At 40.8% G+C, this 17,980-nt stretch overlaps 1 protein-coding gene across 4 annotated transcripts in view; it reads left to right on the forward strand.

The window, feature by feature from the left end:
- Positions 1 to 17,980, forward strand: part of FIGN (fidgetin, microtubule severing factor) — a 103,842-nt gene that overhangs the window by 85,436 nt on the left and 426 nt on the right. For all 4 annotated transcript variants that reach the window (XM_075756812.1, XM_075756810.1, XM_075756809.1 and 1 more), the window contains one exon: positions 10,357 to 17,980. This exon is cut by the window's right edge and continues 426 nt beyond it. In XM_075756812.1, the coding sequence (XP_075612927.1) occupies positions 10,365 to 12,605 (2,241 nt within the window). In that variant the 5' untranslated portion in view covers positions 10,357 to 10,364 and the 3' untranslated portion in view covers positions 12,606 to 17,980. The remainder of the gene's footprint in view (positions 1 to 10,356) is intronic.

A 17,980-nucleotide genomic window follows, 5' to 3' on the forward strand; every position in this document is an offset into this window, starting at 1 on the left:
CTCTCCAGGAATATGGCAAAAATATCAGCATACACAGAGTTAAATTTCCCAGTTAAGACATTCCCTCTCTGGTGCCTGTGTGTGTGTAAAATATATAAATGTATATGCATATATATAGAGAGATATTTCTATATTTGTCTATAGAAAATTCCCTGTTCCTCCTCCCCTCGTTCCCCAGATAATTTGTCAAGCTAACTGAACAATCTATATAATTCCTTTCAAACGCCCAGGAAACAATACAGTAAGTCCCAAACCAAAAGCATGCAAAAAAAATAGGCTATATTCCATTTTTCAGTAGTTAATTCAGATACATTTTATTGAAAGACCAAGAAAGAATCTTTGGAATTTGTGGAATACAATAATTGAAAGGTTTAAGTGGGGAAAAGATTTAGCTCAGCTTAGTGTTTCTAGGATGTCAGTTCTTTGGTTATGCTTCTGCTTTTAATCTTGTTTCTCTGCTTTGGGGAGAGCAGGAAGGAAAGGAAGGGTCAGCTGCTCGCGCAGCCAAGCCCGGGAAGGAGCTGTGCCGGAGCTCTGTTTTCCCTAAGAGCGTGATTAGTACAGATCTGATGACTTAGCTAAGGTGTTCCCTACCTTGGGGAGGAAACCTCGGGTTCCCTGTGATAACATCATCCCTTCTTGCCACGTCATCTCTCAAGTTGAAATATAAACGTTGTTGTTTGCTTTTTTTTTTCCTTTTTTTTTTTTTTTTTAATGGAGAGACCAAATAAGTATACAGGTTGATAATACAATCCCGTTACGCAGGATATTCTCTTTGGACAGAGAGTGTATGCCACCGCTAGCCGCTCTGATGCCTATAGCGAGAGAAATGTGCGTGGTGTGTGTCTGCTACGACGGGGAAAAGGGAAAGAGTGGATGAGCTCTGCTAAGAGCTCTCTGCTCTTAATCCTGGGCCACATCAGGAGCATTCTAAAGCAGTTTATCTTCATATGTCGTCTTGTATATAAGAAACAACACTAAACCCACCAAAACTCATTTCATATGTAGCTTTTTCCACAGCCTTCAGATCAAAGTTATTTTCTTCAGGCTGGACTAAATTATACGGAGGTCCCAGGAGTGAAGGACACTGAATTAATGCACTATGTCACCCAGTCCTGGCTATAGAATATTTTTATCGAAGTGTGAGATGCAACATCTCTTTACTATTTCATTAAAAATTAATGTGCAGATTGCCAAAAAGCAAAATGCATAAATAACATAAACAAATTTTGCGAAAGCTTTGTATACTGTGGAGTCATCTTCAGAAGGATTTTTTTTTCTTGAGTATCAGATTACTTCTATATATACATTTAATCAGTATTTGTTCTCATTTAGCTAATTAGCAGAGGTACTCTAATCTCAGCAAAGCAACTGTTCATACCTTTCCTATGTTGGCAGGTTTTGGAATAAGCGCTTTAAAAGGAAAGCAGTATTCCTGGTTTCAGGCCGGAGCATTGTGTTATTGGCCCGCGTAAATTTGCTTTTTCACTCTTGTTAGTTGAGTTTATTGGGTCAAACCCGACTACAGTTATTTGAAACTTACTGAAATTGATCTTTGCCTTCATATTTGTAAGGCGAATAGGGCTGCTTAGATAAATCTCTGGAATTAACCTTCTCTTGCTGTATAGAAAGCGATAAATACACACAAACATATATATATTTTAAAGCATGATGGCTGAAAAATATATTAAAAATATAATGCAGTGGAATTTATACAGAGTGCTGTTGCTATTAATTGGAGGAAAATATATTTTAAATAACACTTGCTATGTAACTTGGTCTTGTGGTTTAGAGCAAGATTATTTTCTAACATTTTGGAACAGCATGACATAAAAATGTAATTCAGCAGCACTTAAATCTCTATTTATTGTGCACTCACTTTGTTCAAATAAAGTATGTCACTTTATGGCAGTTTTAACCCCATTTATCCTCATGCACAAGTGTTCACCTGTTATTTACTCACATAAGAGAAGGTCGATACTGCAGAACAAGGGGAGTGCTCTGTTGTGACATAAAACATACATATTCATTAGCTCTGCTGTCCCTATGGACACATGCTGTATGTCCTGATGATCTTCATTTGGCAAGAGGAAGTGAGCTTAAGAAGGAAATTGTCTTAATGGATTTAAGATACATGAAAAAAAAGGGGTTAAAAATGCTTTATTTACGGTGAGGAACCAAGCAATAATTCTATGTGTGAATGGAAAAACCTCCTGTAAAAGGAAACAATTTACTGAATCGTGATTAGCAACAGAAATGGAAAAGTAATAGAATCCAATATTTTAAAATTATAAGTTTCAGATTTTTTGTTTTCCTGGCAGAGTTTAGGTCAGGATCTGAATGTTCCATATCAGGTTCCCTAGTGCTGAAAATCCATTCCTTTTGCCTCTCACTTACTTGCTAAAAAACAAGTTCAGGGTTCTGTGTTTCACCTGCTGCAGTTGATTACGTGAGAAACACGGTAAAGCAGTGAGTCTGTTTTATCTGCTCTGCTTTTAAGGATTTGTGTTATGCTCTTTCAAGGTAAATGTGCCTCACGCTTCACTTCTGGAAGGGGAACCAAGGAAAAGGCTACTGCTGGTATTTTTTTGGTTGAAAAAGAGAGTATGCATTTTGCTGCACTTCTAAAGCTTCCGCTGGGTTTCTTGGAGACCTGAAGTAAGCACTTCAGTGGGAGCAGAATCATGCTCAAGGTCTAAACTATTTTGCATTTGCAAATAAGCATAAATACTTGTGCCAGGTGGGCAAACTCTGTATTAATTTCTGATTATATTTTACCGTGTGAATACTTTAATTCTCAGAATCACTACACTTATCCTGCAGTAGTTATATTGATTCTTATGTTTATATAGGCATAAATTGCAGCGTATGTGATATATTGCATCTTTTAAAAATACATTATAGCTATGGGTGTGTGTTCAGTGGACTACAAAAAGTGGCTTTTTTCTATCAGTTATGCTTACTTTTGTTTACACTTACTGTTCTTCTGAGTATTCTCTGAGAAATTATTATGGTCTTATTCATCTGACATTGACAAGATATGCTAGGTCTTTTAAAGGCATCCTACTGTTTGGAGGTACTTGACAGAAACAGCTTAAAAACATAAAGCCTAGGAAGAGGAAGCATTCTTAGAGGTTAAAAGACATTCATTGCAAATATTGTCTTTATTAGTGTGTTTCTAGTTGTTTTAGAAAAGCATTATGGGCAAACGAGTACAGTGAGGGCAGACTGATGTAGTAAAATATTTTAAAGATAAGCCACAATTAATCACAAATATGACCAATTCCCCATATAGAAGGATTCTGACACACGCACAAATGGTTTTACTGGTGCTATGCAATGATAGTGCATCTATGTGATTACCCTGCAAGGATGGAGCCCTGAGCTGTGAATGTGGTTGTGCTTCAGAACTGCTGCCGCAGAGAAACCGAGACCCCCGAGGTGGGCAGCATCCTGGGAGGTCCCGTGTGGTGCCCAGGTACCAGCTGCAGCCCCTATCGGCCATGGCCGTGGGCTGCTGCTTGCCTGCCCTTCCGATCCAGCCTGCTTCCGCTGGCAAAGCATGGCAGCGTCATCTCTGGCCCTACCTTCCCTTTGCTTGCTTGACTATCATTCTCCTTATTTCGGTTTCATAAGGCCTTTGAAGCTGATGGATCTGTAAAGGCCGTTTAGCCAGAAACATCTTTGTGACTATCAAAGGCGCTGCTTTATGTAAATGGCAAGGAGGGGGCTTGGAGGGAGAGAACTCATTTGCTGTAAACGTATTGCAATTTGCTGTTGTGAGGTGTGAAAGTGTGATTTTAAAGGAATAATCATTTGACAGTATTTAAATTAGATAATTGGGATGTATTAGTTTGAGATTCCACGCTTGGAATTTCATTTTTAACCGGTCCAGGCTCTCCTAAAATACGTTGCGTTTTTCTTACTGCTTTTATCTTTAAGTGCTGTTGACATATATGTGATCCTCAATATTACTCGTGATTTAAGTGTTTTGTTTTAAAGATTGAAATGTTTTCACTATCCCTGCTAGATGGGAATCATATTGTAAACACCCTGCCAACAGCTTGCTCCCACTGATGCGCGTGGCATGCGTTGGCTATATATAATAAGAGGAAGAACAGACCCCTACCAAGAAAATGCTGAGAGCACTTTCCAGGCCTGTTTTCATGAGTTTGAGGCTGCCACTTACTGAAAAAAAGCTTCCAAAGTTGGGCCCGTGCGGCAGGGCAGCTCAGTTGGAGGCTCTTCCTCCCACCGAATCCTTTGACGTCAAAGGAGTTCCTCATGGACTGGAGCAGAGGTCTTCACTGAGTAATTAGAAAATAAATGTGGGAATCATTTTCTTTCCTTTTTTTTTTTTTTTTTTTTTTTTGCAAAACATAATTAGCTCAATCCACTCTTCAAAATCCCTCCTGTTTCCAATTAAGAGAGATCAGTTGCACTATCTTCAAACAGATGAAATTATGCTTATTAATAAAAAATGGAGTGTAAAAGAAATGTTTTATCTTGAATTAATTTTTATTATTATGGGACATATGACAGTATACAGTCTTACAAAATATTATCAGATTTAGTACAAACCCAGGGAGTTATGTGTCCTACAGCGGTTATGGCATGACTCATTTATTCAGCTCTGTCCCATGCTTAAGAAGAATTTTAAAATGTGGATTTGGGGCCTGATCCTTAAAGTACTGACACCTTTGGCTCTCACTGAAGAGTGAGGTTTGAGGAGTCCTGGCACATTCCCAGTGAAGTGCCTATTTAAGTCAATAGCTGTTTTGGCAGAGCTGATCTCTGCGTGTCCGCAAGAAGCAATCCCTTGGCTAAATCATTATGATCTGCTGTGTAAATACTCAATGTCTCGAATAATTGGAGGCAGGGCTGAAAGTAACAGTTCAGTGGGCAGAGGCAGATTTTGGCGACTTTGGCTAAATGTGTAAACAATCCAAAGCGATGAAGTTCACACCCACTTGCAAGTTTAGAGGGAAGAGGGTTGGTGGTACTCAGAGCTGTGGTTTTGGAGTGTCCTACCTTGCGACAGTGTGCTCCTACGAGTCTGTTATGGACAGTTATCAGAAGCATGTCATGTACTCGTTCGCCCCTGGTACAGTCTACCCAATTTCAACAGCACATTAAGCAGTTGCTTGGATCATATTTAACCATATGCCTAAAGTTAAGAACCTTGAACTTGAGCTACTGATGTTTACAAATGAACCTGCAGACCTTTGCTGAACAGGACCTAAGGCACTGCAGGGATGAACAGTGCAGGAGCAGGGAGACCAAAACAGCCAAAACAGGAGAATTATTTTCTTTTGCCTCAGGTATGTTGAAGGAACGGTTGGGGACCTCGATCCAAACTGAAACTTTGGTACCTGGTTGGGAAGGTTGGTGTGCTGCCCTGTTTCTAGTTCCTTGTTCGCAGTAGTTCCGTGTCATTTAGGTTTTGTTCCCTAGCATCTCTGGAAGGGCAATGCAACCTCTGCCGGTATCTTCAGAAAACCAGGGCTGCGTGTGATTTAATTTTAGCTTGATTATTTTATTAGAATGTGAATAGATGAGAAGTTTACTGAAGTCCTAGTGTCCTTTGTCTAAAGCAGATCGTGGTTAACCAAGTTGGTTTGTTGGAAGGTGACTGTCATCGTTTGGACTTTTCTGTGGGACACCATATATCTATCCTCTCTTGTGTTCTCGCCCAGTGTGGTCCTAGCTAGTATTTCTGGACTTTTTCATGCCTGTTTTAAACAGAAGTCCTTCTATTTAAATTGACAGGAAAGGCTAGTTACTTATTTTTATCTTCTGTAACAGATATAATCCTGTGAGGGGCTCAGCAATTTGACTTGATACTGAGGGCACGAGCGGAGGAGGGTTCTTTATATGTACAAACTCACTCAAGGTCCCAGCAGGATCGAGCCCCCACTGGACATCCAGGATGTGTAGAACATTGCTTGTTCCTTTTTGTGTTCAGACTACAATGTTATTTTTTCCTAACTCTGCCATTCTTTTTTGGTTTGTCTGTTTGTTTTGTTTATTTTAATTCATAAATCAGAATATGGAATTATTTTACGTGAAACTGATGAAGTATTATGTATTAGATTTTACATTTTCAGCCTAAGTGCACAAAATTAGAAGGGAAAAAAGTAATGGTCAAACACTTGGCTCAAAGGAATTGAATAATGAAATTGTTGACTATAATTACTTTAAATGTAATTCAGATAGATCCAGCTGGAAGAATTATGGAGGGAGGGATGTATAGCAAAGCTGTTGGGACAAGGAAAAATAGATACTGCTAAAAAAGCCTACGCTGCCTCTTCTATATAGTGTATTAAATTTATCTTAAAAGCAATTCTCTGATAAGTACATACGTGTACTTAAAGAACAGAATCCTTTCCTTTTGCCTTTTACAAGGCTGCCCGTACCAGCAGTTTACACAGTTCAAAAATGTCGGTAGCTCAGAGGATTCCAAAGTTAGCAAATATTTTTTATGAAAAATACATTCAGCCTTCTATTGCTTCTGGATTTTCAGTAAGTTATTAATCAAATACACTATCTGCAGGACTGTGGTTTATATATGTTTTAATTATGCTAAAAAAAAAATGCAACCTCTATATATGCCCTTATTTATCTGATTGTAGATGTTTATCTCAGCATTTGGATTCCTAACAAAAGAAATGCAGGAAGGTAGATCAGCTCAAGCAAAAAGCAACTAATAAAACACAATTTAAAATATGGAGAGGAAGTGGCTGCAAACATTAAGCAATTTGGGGAGAGGAGGGAGTGTTTGCATAATTAAATGATACTAAAGCTGCTTTTTTTTTTTTTCCCTCCCAAATCAGGCATTTGACTCTCGTCAAACAATTATTGAACTATTAACAAACGCAGTCAAACCTAGCAAAAGTTTGCTGCTTTTTTGATTAATACCAAATTGAAGAAATGGCTCTTTGTGCCCCCCAGTCCAGACCATTCCAGTGGAGTCCATGTAAATACAGATTTCTTCACTGCATACTAATGCAAAAAATATGCTTATGGTTAACTATTAACCTATGCTTCCAAATAACACTAATGATTGCAATGTGCTGGAATAAATGCTCATGTTTCATGGGATGAGAACAGTCCTGTTCTCTTAAGCTTATCTAATCAAAGCCTAATCCTGCCTTTACAGCCTTTGTTAAATGCATTGGTATTTAATATGCATCAATAAATAAACTTTCAATTATTGTGCAGTGAGCATATCCAAAGATAGCATGACAATGTGAAACTACTGGTCTATCTAGCAATTATTCCAAATAAAGAATGCTGATGATGTGATTTCCCTCCTCCTCATATAACGGATAATTCAGATTTTCTCACATTCTTTTGCAGCCTCATAATAAGGAAAATAAATTAATCTAGACAAATAAAATTCAAATAATTGAATTTTTACACCATCTAAGTACATCTCTCCACTGTGACTAGAAATAGAATTATTTTATTTTAAAAGCACATGATTCATTCTAAATAAAAAAGATAAATTGATGAAATTTTTAAAGTATTTGTGAAAGGTATTTTGAAAAGCTTGCTAAGTGGCTAGTGTATGATACATGTTGTTGTGCTCTGACCTAGCGCATTCTTTTATCTCTAAATTGAATAGTCTTCCTTTTACAAGCCATTAAAGACAATGTGCCAAAAGCATATTCATTAACTACAGTACAAGTACCAGCTCAGTCAGATTCTCCGCTCCATCCATGCCTACTTTACCTTCTTTTTCAAAAGTTTCACTGCTGCTTTAGCGCATTCTTTGCAAAGAGTTTTTCTCATGGCATCTGTTGATTAGTATCTAGTGAAACATCAATCTCCTCAAGTTCTTCTGCATCTCTGTAACAGAAGCCTTCAGTGTTTTGGTAACCTTATAAGCCCAATATCGTAGAACATGGATAAGGTTTGTTTGCTTGGCTTTTTTTTTTTTCTTTCTTTCTTTCTTTTTTTTTTTTTTTACTTTTTTAAATAGGGATAATGAACTTGTATGTTTGTTAGGCAGTTTTACCTTACAGGAACATTAATATTCTTTCCTTTTAAAAAATCTTGAAGTAAATGCCATGACACTAGAAGAATTTTAGATACTGATTACATGCAATTGGCTCTTGGTGATTTGCTCTTCAGATTTCTGGCTGAATTTAACAAAGTATGATTTCTGAAAAGCTTCTGATAGTTTCTCATTAAAATTGCATTTGTTTTCATATGAGCATGATTTCTATAATTTCACCCAATTTCATGATACATTTACCCCCTCTGAAAGGCAGTGGTTGAAACCATCAGAAACAATTAGCAAAAAAGATTATATTAATGCTAAATGAAAGAAATAAATCTGCCAAAAACTCAGTCTCAAAGCTGCATTTGTCAAAAGCACTTCTCTGAATTAACTTTTATAGGATAACTGTATAATTGTTAACAGACATTTTTCTCAAGTTGTCAAAGTGTTTGAAAAATGAGAGAGAAGGAGAACGCTCAGGAAAAAAAAATCCACAAGTAATCAATGGCATGCTCACGTGGACTGAGATTTGCAGTACTTGTACTAATAAAATATAAGGCTCAATTAGAGGTACTTTGCAGTTTTCAGGCTAAATTTAAATGATTTGGTGATTTGCAAATACCTGAATTCAAAAATAAAATGAAGAATCCAAATGCAAATGAGTGCAACGGCAATAAAATATAATTGCAAATGAATCTGTTGCTTTATTCATTTATTGTGTAATTACTGCAATCCTTCCCACCTTGTTTTCAGTATTTCTTAATCATTAAGTCGGAGGCATGACAGCAGTGCCAGCCCTGGCATGATTCTCTTTGACTAAAACCTTGTAAATTAACACAATTAGCACAGCATCATCCTGCTAATTAACTTCCAGTGTCTGGTGCAGTGGTTTTGCAAACAAGGAAGAGGGAGTCAGAAGGGAATAAACATGCCATTCTGTTACCAAACTGTGTGCTGTGTTAGGCTTAGCTCAGCGAGGCTAAGCTGGCCATGTCAGATGCCAGAGTCAGGCAATGAAGAGCTAAAGGGGTTGGGGAGACAAACAGGAGGGGGTAGAAGCTGTCAAAATAGTCTGCAGTAATTCAGAGGGGAGCTAGTGCCACAGATGCTTCATTTTGACTAGGCCTCCTCCTTATCAGGGAATCTGTGCCAGAGGGCATAAGACTGTTTGCAAAAATCACTTTTGGTAATACGAGAGAGATTAAGGAGGTCTATTTGATACAGCCGTACAAAAATCAGCAATGTGTCTACCATGCATAGGTACGAGTTGGAGGCGGTTATCTTAAGGCTTGTAAATTGTGCTCGCTGTGCATGGTGGATTACGAGGAGGGGGGATAATTCACATCACATTATTTACAAGATTAATTGCTTTAAAAAGACATTTGCATTTTTTCTTGGTTTTTTTTATTTATTTTTATTGATAAGGTTTGTTTTTATAGCCAGCTGTGGAAACCACAGAACTTTTAGGGACCTGGCTTCATTTCTCGTTCCTTTTTTATTTTCATCTTTGTTTTTAGTTTTGTTGTGGTTTTTTTTTTAACCCTCTTTCTTTGTACCCTGGAGGCTGTGAGGCGGGGAGGGGGGGAAGAGAGAGCAAGCAAGGAGACCGACAGACAAGTCATGCTTGTTTTTTTTTCCAGAGCCTCAACAACAGAACTGAGAGGCAGAAAGGAGCCAGTTGTAATTCATACCGAGTTGTAGGCTTTGTGTGATGAAAGCGACGGAGCGCTGCCTGAGAGATTGCTTTGCTGCACTCCACGAAGCAGATTTGAAACTGTCGTGGACCACTTTAGATGAGAGTTGGATTATGGAATGACCTGCTATGTCTGTGTCATATTGTTCTGCACGGGGTGCATTATACTGTGCTAACTAGGTGTTCAGTACCAAATAAGAGAGGTATCCTAGATGTGATCTGTCAGCTGTGTCTCATATTTTTATATTGGTTAAAATATAAAACTGAAACAGTGATGAGAGAGGACAGAGCAGTTGGATGCCTTGTATGATAACAATATGTCTGTACTCAGAGTATTTAAAATGTACTGAGTCTTACTTAATTACTTTGAGAAATCTGGCATTACTCTTTTTTTTTTTTTTTTTTTTTTTTTTTTAACCAACAGCTAACCCCCTACTGAATCGGCAAAAAACGTGGCTCCGTGTGTGTCTACAATAAACCAAGCAGTTTCTCCTGCTTTCTAAGGGCACTGCATTTTCTTTTCTTAAGGATTTGTGGTGTTAAGTACAGTGTTTCAGAGAGCTGGAGAAGTTCACAGACAGTATGTTTGAGAACTCATTTAAAAGCCTCCGAAGAAGGCCAAGCTCACTGTTAACTTTGTTTTTTCCTGCCGCCCTAGGCTTGAAGATGCAGTGGACGCCGGAGCATGCCCAGTGGCCAGAACAGCACTTTGATATCACTTCAACCACCCGGTCCCCTGCCCACAAGGTGGAAGCCTACCGGGGACACCTGCAGCGCACCTACCAGTACGCCTGGGCCAATGATGACATCTCGGCTCTGACCGCCTCCAATCTTCTGAAAAAGTATGCAGAAAAATACTCTGGTATTTTGGAAGGCCCGGCCGAGCGGCCCATTCTCAGCAATTACTCTGAAGCTCCCTCGGGGCTGGTGAACGGCCGGAAGAATGAAAGCGAGCCCTGGCAGCCATCGCTGAACTCGGAGAGCGTGTATCCCATGAACTGTGTCCCGGACGTCATCACCGCCAGCAAAGCTGGGGTAAGTGCAGCCCTCCCTCCCGCAGATGTCTCGGCCAGCATCGGGAGCTCTCCTGGGGTGGCCAGTAACCTGGCTGAACCCAGTTACTCCAGCAGCACCTGCGGAAGTCACACCGTTCCCAGTCTTCATTCAGGGCTCCCATCTCAGGAATACGCTGCAGGATACAACGGCTCATACTTGCATACCAGTTACAGTGGCCAGCCAGCACCTGCGCTTCCGTCCCCCCATCCATCCCCCCTGCATAGCTCGGGACTTTTACAGCCCCCGCCGCCACCGCCGCCACCAGCCCTCGTCCCGGGCTACAACGGGACCTCTAACCTCTCCAGTTACAGCTACCCTTCTGCCAGTTACCCTCCTCAAACCGCTGTTGGCCCTGGGTACAGCCCTGGGGGTGCCCCGCCGCCCTCGGCATACCTGCCTTCAGGAATCCCTGCTCCGACCCCTCTGCCCCCTACCACCGTCCCCAGTTACTCCTACCAGGGCCACGGTCTGACGCCCATCGCGCCATCTGCCCTGACAAACAGTTCAGCCAGCTCTCTCAAAAGAAAAGCTTTCTACATGGCAGGGCAAGGAGAAATGGACTCCAGTTATGGAAATTACAGCTATGGCCAACAGAGATCTACACAGAGTCCCATGTATCGAATGCCCGACAACAGCATTTCAAATGCAAACAGGGGGAATGGTTTTGACAGAAGTGCTGAAACATCATCCTTAGCATTTAAGCCAACAAAGCAGCTAATGTCCTCTGAACAGCAAAGGAAATTCAGCAGCCAGTCCAGTAGGGCTCTAACACCCCCATCCTATAGTACTGCTAAAAACTCACTGGGTTCGAGATCGAGTGACTCGTTTGGGAAGTATACCTCCCCTGTAATGAATGAGCACGGTGACGAGCACAGGCAGCTCCTCCCTCACCCAATGCAAGGCCCGGGACTTCGTGCAGCTACCTCATCCAACCACTCTGTGGACGAGCAACTGAAGAATACTGACACACACCTCATTGACCTTGTTACCAATGAGATTATCAACCAAGGACCTCCTGTGGACTGGAGCGACATCGCTGGCCTAGATCTAGTAAAGGCCGTCATTAAGGAGGAGGTTTTATGGCCAGTATTGAGGTCAGATGCATTCAATGGACTGACTGCTCTACCTCGGAGCATCCTTTTATTTGGACCTCGGGGAACAGGCAAAACATTAATGGGCAGATGTATAGCTAGTCAGCTGGGGGCCACATTTTTCAAAATCGCTGGTTCTGGCCTTGTCACAAAGTGGTTAGGGGAAGGAGAAAAAATTGTCCACGCGTCCTTCCTCGTGGCAAGGTGTCGCCAGCCCTCGGTGATTTTTGTTAGTGACATTGATATGCTTCTTTCCTCTCAAGTGAGCGAAGAACACAGTCCAGTAAGTCGGATGAGAACCGAGTTCCTTATGCAGCTGGACACTGTACTGACTTCTGCTGAGGACCAAATAGTAGTAATTTGCGCCACGAGTAAACCGGAAGAAATTGATGAATCTCTTCGAAGGTACTTCATGAAACGACTTTTAATCCCACTTCCTGACAGCACAGCGAGGCACCAGATAATAGTACAACTGCTCTCACAGCACAATTACTGTCTCAATGACAAGGAGGTTGCACTGCTTGTCCAGCGCACAGAAGGCTTTTCTGGACTAGATGTGGCTCACTTGTGTCAGGAAGCCCTGGTGGGCCCACTCCACGCCATGCCAGCCACAGACCTTTCAGCCATTATGCCCAGCCAGTTGAGGCCAGTTACATATCAAGACTTTGAAAATGCTTTCTGCAAGATACAGCCTAGCATATCTCAAAAAGAGCTTGATACATATGTTGAATGGAACAAAATGTTTGGTTGCAGTCAGTGATGCTACTTTAAAAAAAAAAAAAAGTAATGAATGTTGGCACACACAGAACCTGCTACATAGGGTAGAGAACCCTTTTCAGTAGTGTTAAAATTGCAAAGGGTACTGGGAAGACTACAATTTACCTTGCCTCTAAAGAGCCAGGGTAGACTTGAAGGAAAAGTGCATCAAACAAGAGCTGCTGATCTGAAAAAGCCACAGATGACAGAAAGCGCATGTTGATGCTCAGTTCTGTTCAAGCTAGACAATACTCACCAAGGAGCAAGGTGCAAGTGGGTTGATTTCAGAAGGACATGAACCCTGTGTGTTGATTCCATTCTGCTGTTCTTGAGATTTAGTTGCTGTCAAGTGCCTGAAGTGGTGCTTTATTTTTTGTTTGCCTCACAATTACATTGGTGGCATGTGCTAATATAAAGAGCTTTAACTTCAAACATTATTGGACTAAAGAGATGAACGGTTGTGTTGCGACAGAGAACCAGATTTTTGCTATTCTAAGAGCAACAGTATTCCTCAATCCTGTCTGTTCTACGGTGTTAAACTAAGAACAGGTAAAACAGGGTAATGGTAATCTGGACCTTAATTTCTGCAGTTCATTTCTTTTAATGTTCTGTCTGCAAAAACTCAGGAAAGTGATTGTGATTTGTACAGTACCTCAAAGGAATGTGTTGAAAGCACTATGTACTGCTGAGAGTTATAGGCTAGGCTTCAATGTTACTTTATATTAAATATGTATGTTTACCTCAACAATTGGAAAATGGCAAGGAAAATTACTTTGAATGTATCCAGGAAGAAACTAAAGTGCGATATGACTGAAGCTTTACAGTTTTTAAAAATAGAAACAGAAGGATTTCCCAGCGTTCAGAAACGGTTCTTTTGCCAATGTCTCAGATACAACCAGAGCAGAATGATTTCTCTCGTTGGTAAACTGTAAGAGTTTTCAGCATATTGTTCCTTGATAATTACGTGATACAGTCTTTAGAAGGTGCATAGATGATAAAAGAGCCACTTAATCGGTTTACGTTAGCATCCAAAACAGTCAACCATAAGATTTGGTAGGACTCCGAGAGGCAACTTACCTTAAGCTGTGACCTTAAGCTGGCCTTTGTTGCGCGGCTCCAGTCGTAGTTTTGAGGTGGCTTTGGTGAAGCTGTAGGGAGCAGGATCAGTGTAGGGCGCTGGCAGAGCTATGGGTTGCAGAGCTGTTTATAGCAACGCAGCGGACTGTGACCAAACAAACAGTACAAATAACAAAGCAAAACTGAACCCTCAAAGTACATTTATTTCCCTTCCCAAACTGTAAAGTTGAGTTTTTGTTGTGTACGTCTGGCTCCATTGTCCTTAATGCAATCTTCATTTAGCGTCCATTAGAAACCTTCCAGGCTGGAGTGTGCCCACCATTATTTCTACCTCAGTTTTGTTACATTTCTCTTGGAAAGCAAAGTAAGAAATAGGGCAAAAACCAACACCAACGCAAAAGTCAGATTACGGTAGGAATGCGAACCTGCTAAACAAGTTTCAGAGAGCTGCTGGTTTTTCCCCTGAAGTCAAGGTTTCTTCAACGTTAGTGCTCTTTACCCCCCTTTTTCCTCCCCCAGATAGACATACTCCGGCGTCTTCCTTCTGGAAAGACTAGCTGGCATGTGCGGCATTTTGCTCAGTTCTCCCCCCCCACCCCCACCCCCCCTTTCTTTTTATCCTTTAGTGCTTTCCGTGCAACTCTTTTGGTGACAGCTGACTGATGTTGGGTAATGTCTCTGAGCAGGAGCAGCGCGTGCTGCAGCTGCCCAAAGCCTCTGCCGTCACATGAGCAAAACAGCCTTGCTTTTTTGAATGTATTTTTTTGTTTGTTTACTTTAAAGAGACAGTAACAAAACTGTTGCAAAGCACTGGCATTTAATGTTTCTGTTAAGTAATGTACATTCAAAACCATTAAATAAATGCACTGAAAGCCCCAAGAAGAGAGATACCAATCTGTTACTAGATCATGTTTGTCTTCTCAAAAATTGTACAGACCTTGTTCGTTTTGTTAAATCAATGGAGACATTTAGTGTTCAGAAAGCTAACGAGGGATTTTGTGATATTGCTGGAAATTTATGACTCTTGATTATTACTTTCCTTTTATTTTTCTTTTAAGATATATATATATTTAGATAGAACATGCTAAAACCAGAGCAAATAAACCAAAATCTAATTTAAGATGGATTCCTGGCAAACGTTTTGTCTATCTAAAACTTTATGTTTTAAGCATAAAAGTACCATTTTGAAAACAGTGCCTTTCATTAAGGATATAGAAAGTAACACTTAAGTACATCACCTGCTTTTCTTTCCTTTTTTTTTTTTCCCCCTTCTTTTTTCTTTTTCCTTTCAACAGCAATTACAGTCTATGGTCCTTGTTGCGACCCAGTCTTTCTGCTTCCCCAAACCTCCACAGGCTGCTTCTTCACCCTGGTCATTCCACCATCCTTGTATTTGGGAGATCCTGGTGTCCCCATTAGCTGTAGGTTCACGCTGATCACACTGGCAAGTACGCTATTGCAGATTGCTGACCCAATTTCTGTCTTAGACATTGCCTTTCGTATCTGCCATTGAGCTGTGCTCATTTGAAAGGCTCGGGCAAGTTTTGATAAACCAGCTCTTGTTAACTGTTTCTCCTAACCATACTCCTAACGCATTTTTTTGCGGCTGGTGAAATGAAAGCTACCCACTAGAGTGGGGTTTTTTCCCCTCTTTTTCTCCAGTAGCAAAACCAAAAGCAAACAAAATTGTAAATGGTCCCTTTGGCTTCCAGCTTTAAATCATTCTCTTTAAAAAGTCACTCTGGGAAATGGATTTTTCAAATGTTAACCAAAGCGAGAAGCAGGCAGAAACCGAGATGGTGCGAAAATGCAGGTTCCACACGTGCGCGCACACACGCTCGCACACACGCTCACGCTTGTTCTCTCCTGGGCTCGATTCTGCTTTGGGGCAGCAGATGCGGAAAAGTGCACCCCTATCCCAGCCGCTGTAAGGAGAGGAAAACAGCCAGATTGTACCCAAATCTTTCCTTACCAGCAGCTGTCCTTGGCACCGCTCTGGGAGGGTGTCTGCTGAATTTGGTGAGAGCTTGGCCGGGGAGCGTTAACAGGAGGCACCTCAGCCCTTCTCCAAGTGGTTTCTGGCCACTCCTTTGATGGAATTTCCCCCAATTCAGAGGGCCTCAGCTGGCTGAATCCCCTGCCAGGTCCTGTCCTTCTTACTGCTTTCCTTTCTCCTCCCACATTCATGCTTGTTTTCTCCCTGGAGAGCAGGTTTTGGCATGCTGCTGGTCCTCCACCTTCTGAGCAGCCTTCTTGTCAAGGAGTGTCCAGGAAGAGCTGAAGTGCGATCCTGAAGTTGAGCGGGTCCCAAAGGTTAGGATTTTTTTTGAGAAGAGAGACAAAATATGTTCTAATGGTGTCCTCAGGATGAAATATTCGCTGGTCTTTGACATTTCCATGGTAGAAAGCCCTTTGCTGTCTTTTACAACCGGGCAGAGCTGGAGGCTGCTGCCACCGAAATGCCCCAGTGGTTGGCTGGGGCTTCCCGGCCGCTGGCACAGCCCTGGATGTTAAGGAACCTGAAATGGTTAAAGAGCATCTGCTGTGTCAGCCCATCACTGCAGATGCTTTACGTCGTATTTTTGTGTGTGGCTCCCATTCTGCATCAGCTCATTTTCTTCCTTGTACCTTCAGTAACAATTCCTATGGCAACAAAAATAAAATAAATTGGAGGAATATTTCTGCAAGCTGAAGGATCAATATCAATTCAAGGAGGAGTTCATAATGACCTTATGTGAGACAGAAATGGAAATACTCTATACTTCTGGCATGTTTCTCTCCAAAATATTTAGAACATTAGCGACAATATAGAAAAGTTTGCTGACCGAGCTGATCAATGGAATGTGAAGGCAGTTTACTTTAAGGCTATTTACTTTCACACGGATTATTTATCTATTAGTCAGTTTGTATTCTACTCAAATGCAGATAGATGGGCAAAATGTTTTCTTGAGCATTACAAACCTACTGAGGGGAAAATCAACCATCTGACTAAAATACATAGGCCAAACACCATCTGGGTGTTTCTTCACCAGCTATTTGGAGGCTGTGCTCTGTTAAATGGTACAAGGTCATATTTAGGTGGCGTTTTTTTCATAGGATGTTTCATTAGGGGATCATCTAGTCAAAAAGATCCAAATTAATTCCTGCATCAAGATGTTCATATATTGAAAGCAAATTTGGGGATCTGACCAGGGTTTATATTATCTGCAAATACGTACGAGTTCAGGTAAAGGGCTGTTCTTGTAATCCCTCTGCATTTTCCTCTGAAGCACTCTGTCACGAGGGAGAGTGCATTACTCAGATCTGAAGGATACCCTTTGTCACAAAACAAGGCCGCCAAAAGTTGTAGGGCCTCCTACCCTTTCACTTACACCAAGCTGAAGGCGGTCTAACCTTGTTGACTTAAAGGAATTACTCCTGATTTCTGCCCTTGTTAGAAAAGTCATCCCTCCGATGTATAATAATCTATGTCTGTTGGTTTTCATCATCAGCTCTGAAAGCTAACCTTGTCCTCACAGCACTAACTCCTTTCCATCTTGTATGTGTGCATGTGTGTATATAATATTTATATGTGCATACACACCATGTCCAAACAATAGCTTTGTCTCTTTACTTAAAAAAAAAAAAAATCGTCATTTAATCATCTGCAGATTTCTATGAAGCACATTAGTAAACATGGAGATACTAGTATTTCAGAATTAACAAAAAGCCCAGCTGTGCTGGTGACTAACCAATACATGAACTGAAGCTCACACTCTGCAAGGACCTTTGGTTGACATTCGATTTTGAACCTGCCAGATGCATTTTTGTGAACCAGGGATACTGCATCTTTAATGAACAAGTCTCTACTCTTTCCCCTGTTTTTAAATACAACACAAGCAGTGTAGCACTAGGCACTGCAATTGTCAAAGACAATTAGACTGAAAGCAGGAAAATTTCACCTCCCTGTCTCAGTGATATGTAGAATGTCGGCAGTATGGGTCAGCCTTGCCACAGAGTTGTGTGAGAATATATGAATCAGTCCTATAGAATGTTAAATATTTATAAAATGGTTCTGTACTACACCAAGGTTGGGAGCACATTCATTTCTTCTCGTTGTTTTATAATAGAAAAAGAAGCAAAAGTTTATTTCCAAACCTAAACTTTGTGTGGTTCTTTTTTCTTTTTTTTTCTTTTTGTTTTGTTTTTGTTCTCGTGGTTTATATGCGGTTGCTAGAGGCTTTTCATTTCCTTGTTAAAAATATTTTTCATCAGATGTGCGTTCAGACATTTGTTCTTTAAAACCATTTCTACCTCATTGCT

This window comes from Balearica regulorum, chromosome 6 (assembly GCF_011004875.1).
Source record: "Balearica regulorum gibbericeps isolate bBalReg1 chromosome 6, bBalReg1.pri, whole genome shotgun sequence".
Taxonomy (NCBI): Eukaryota; Metazoa; Chordata; class Aves; order Gruiformes; family Gruidae; genus Balearica; species Balearica regulorum.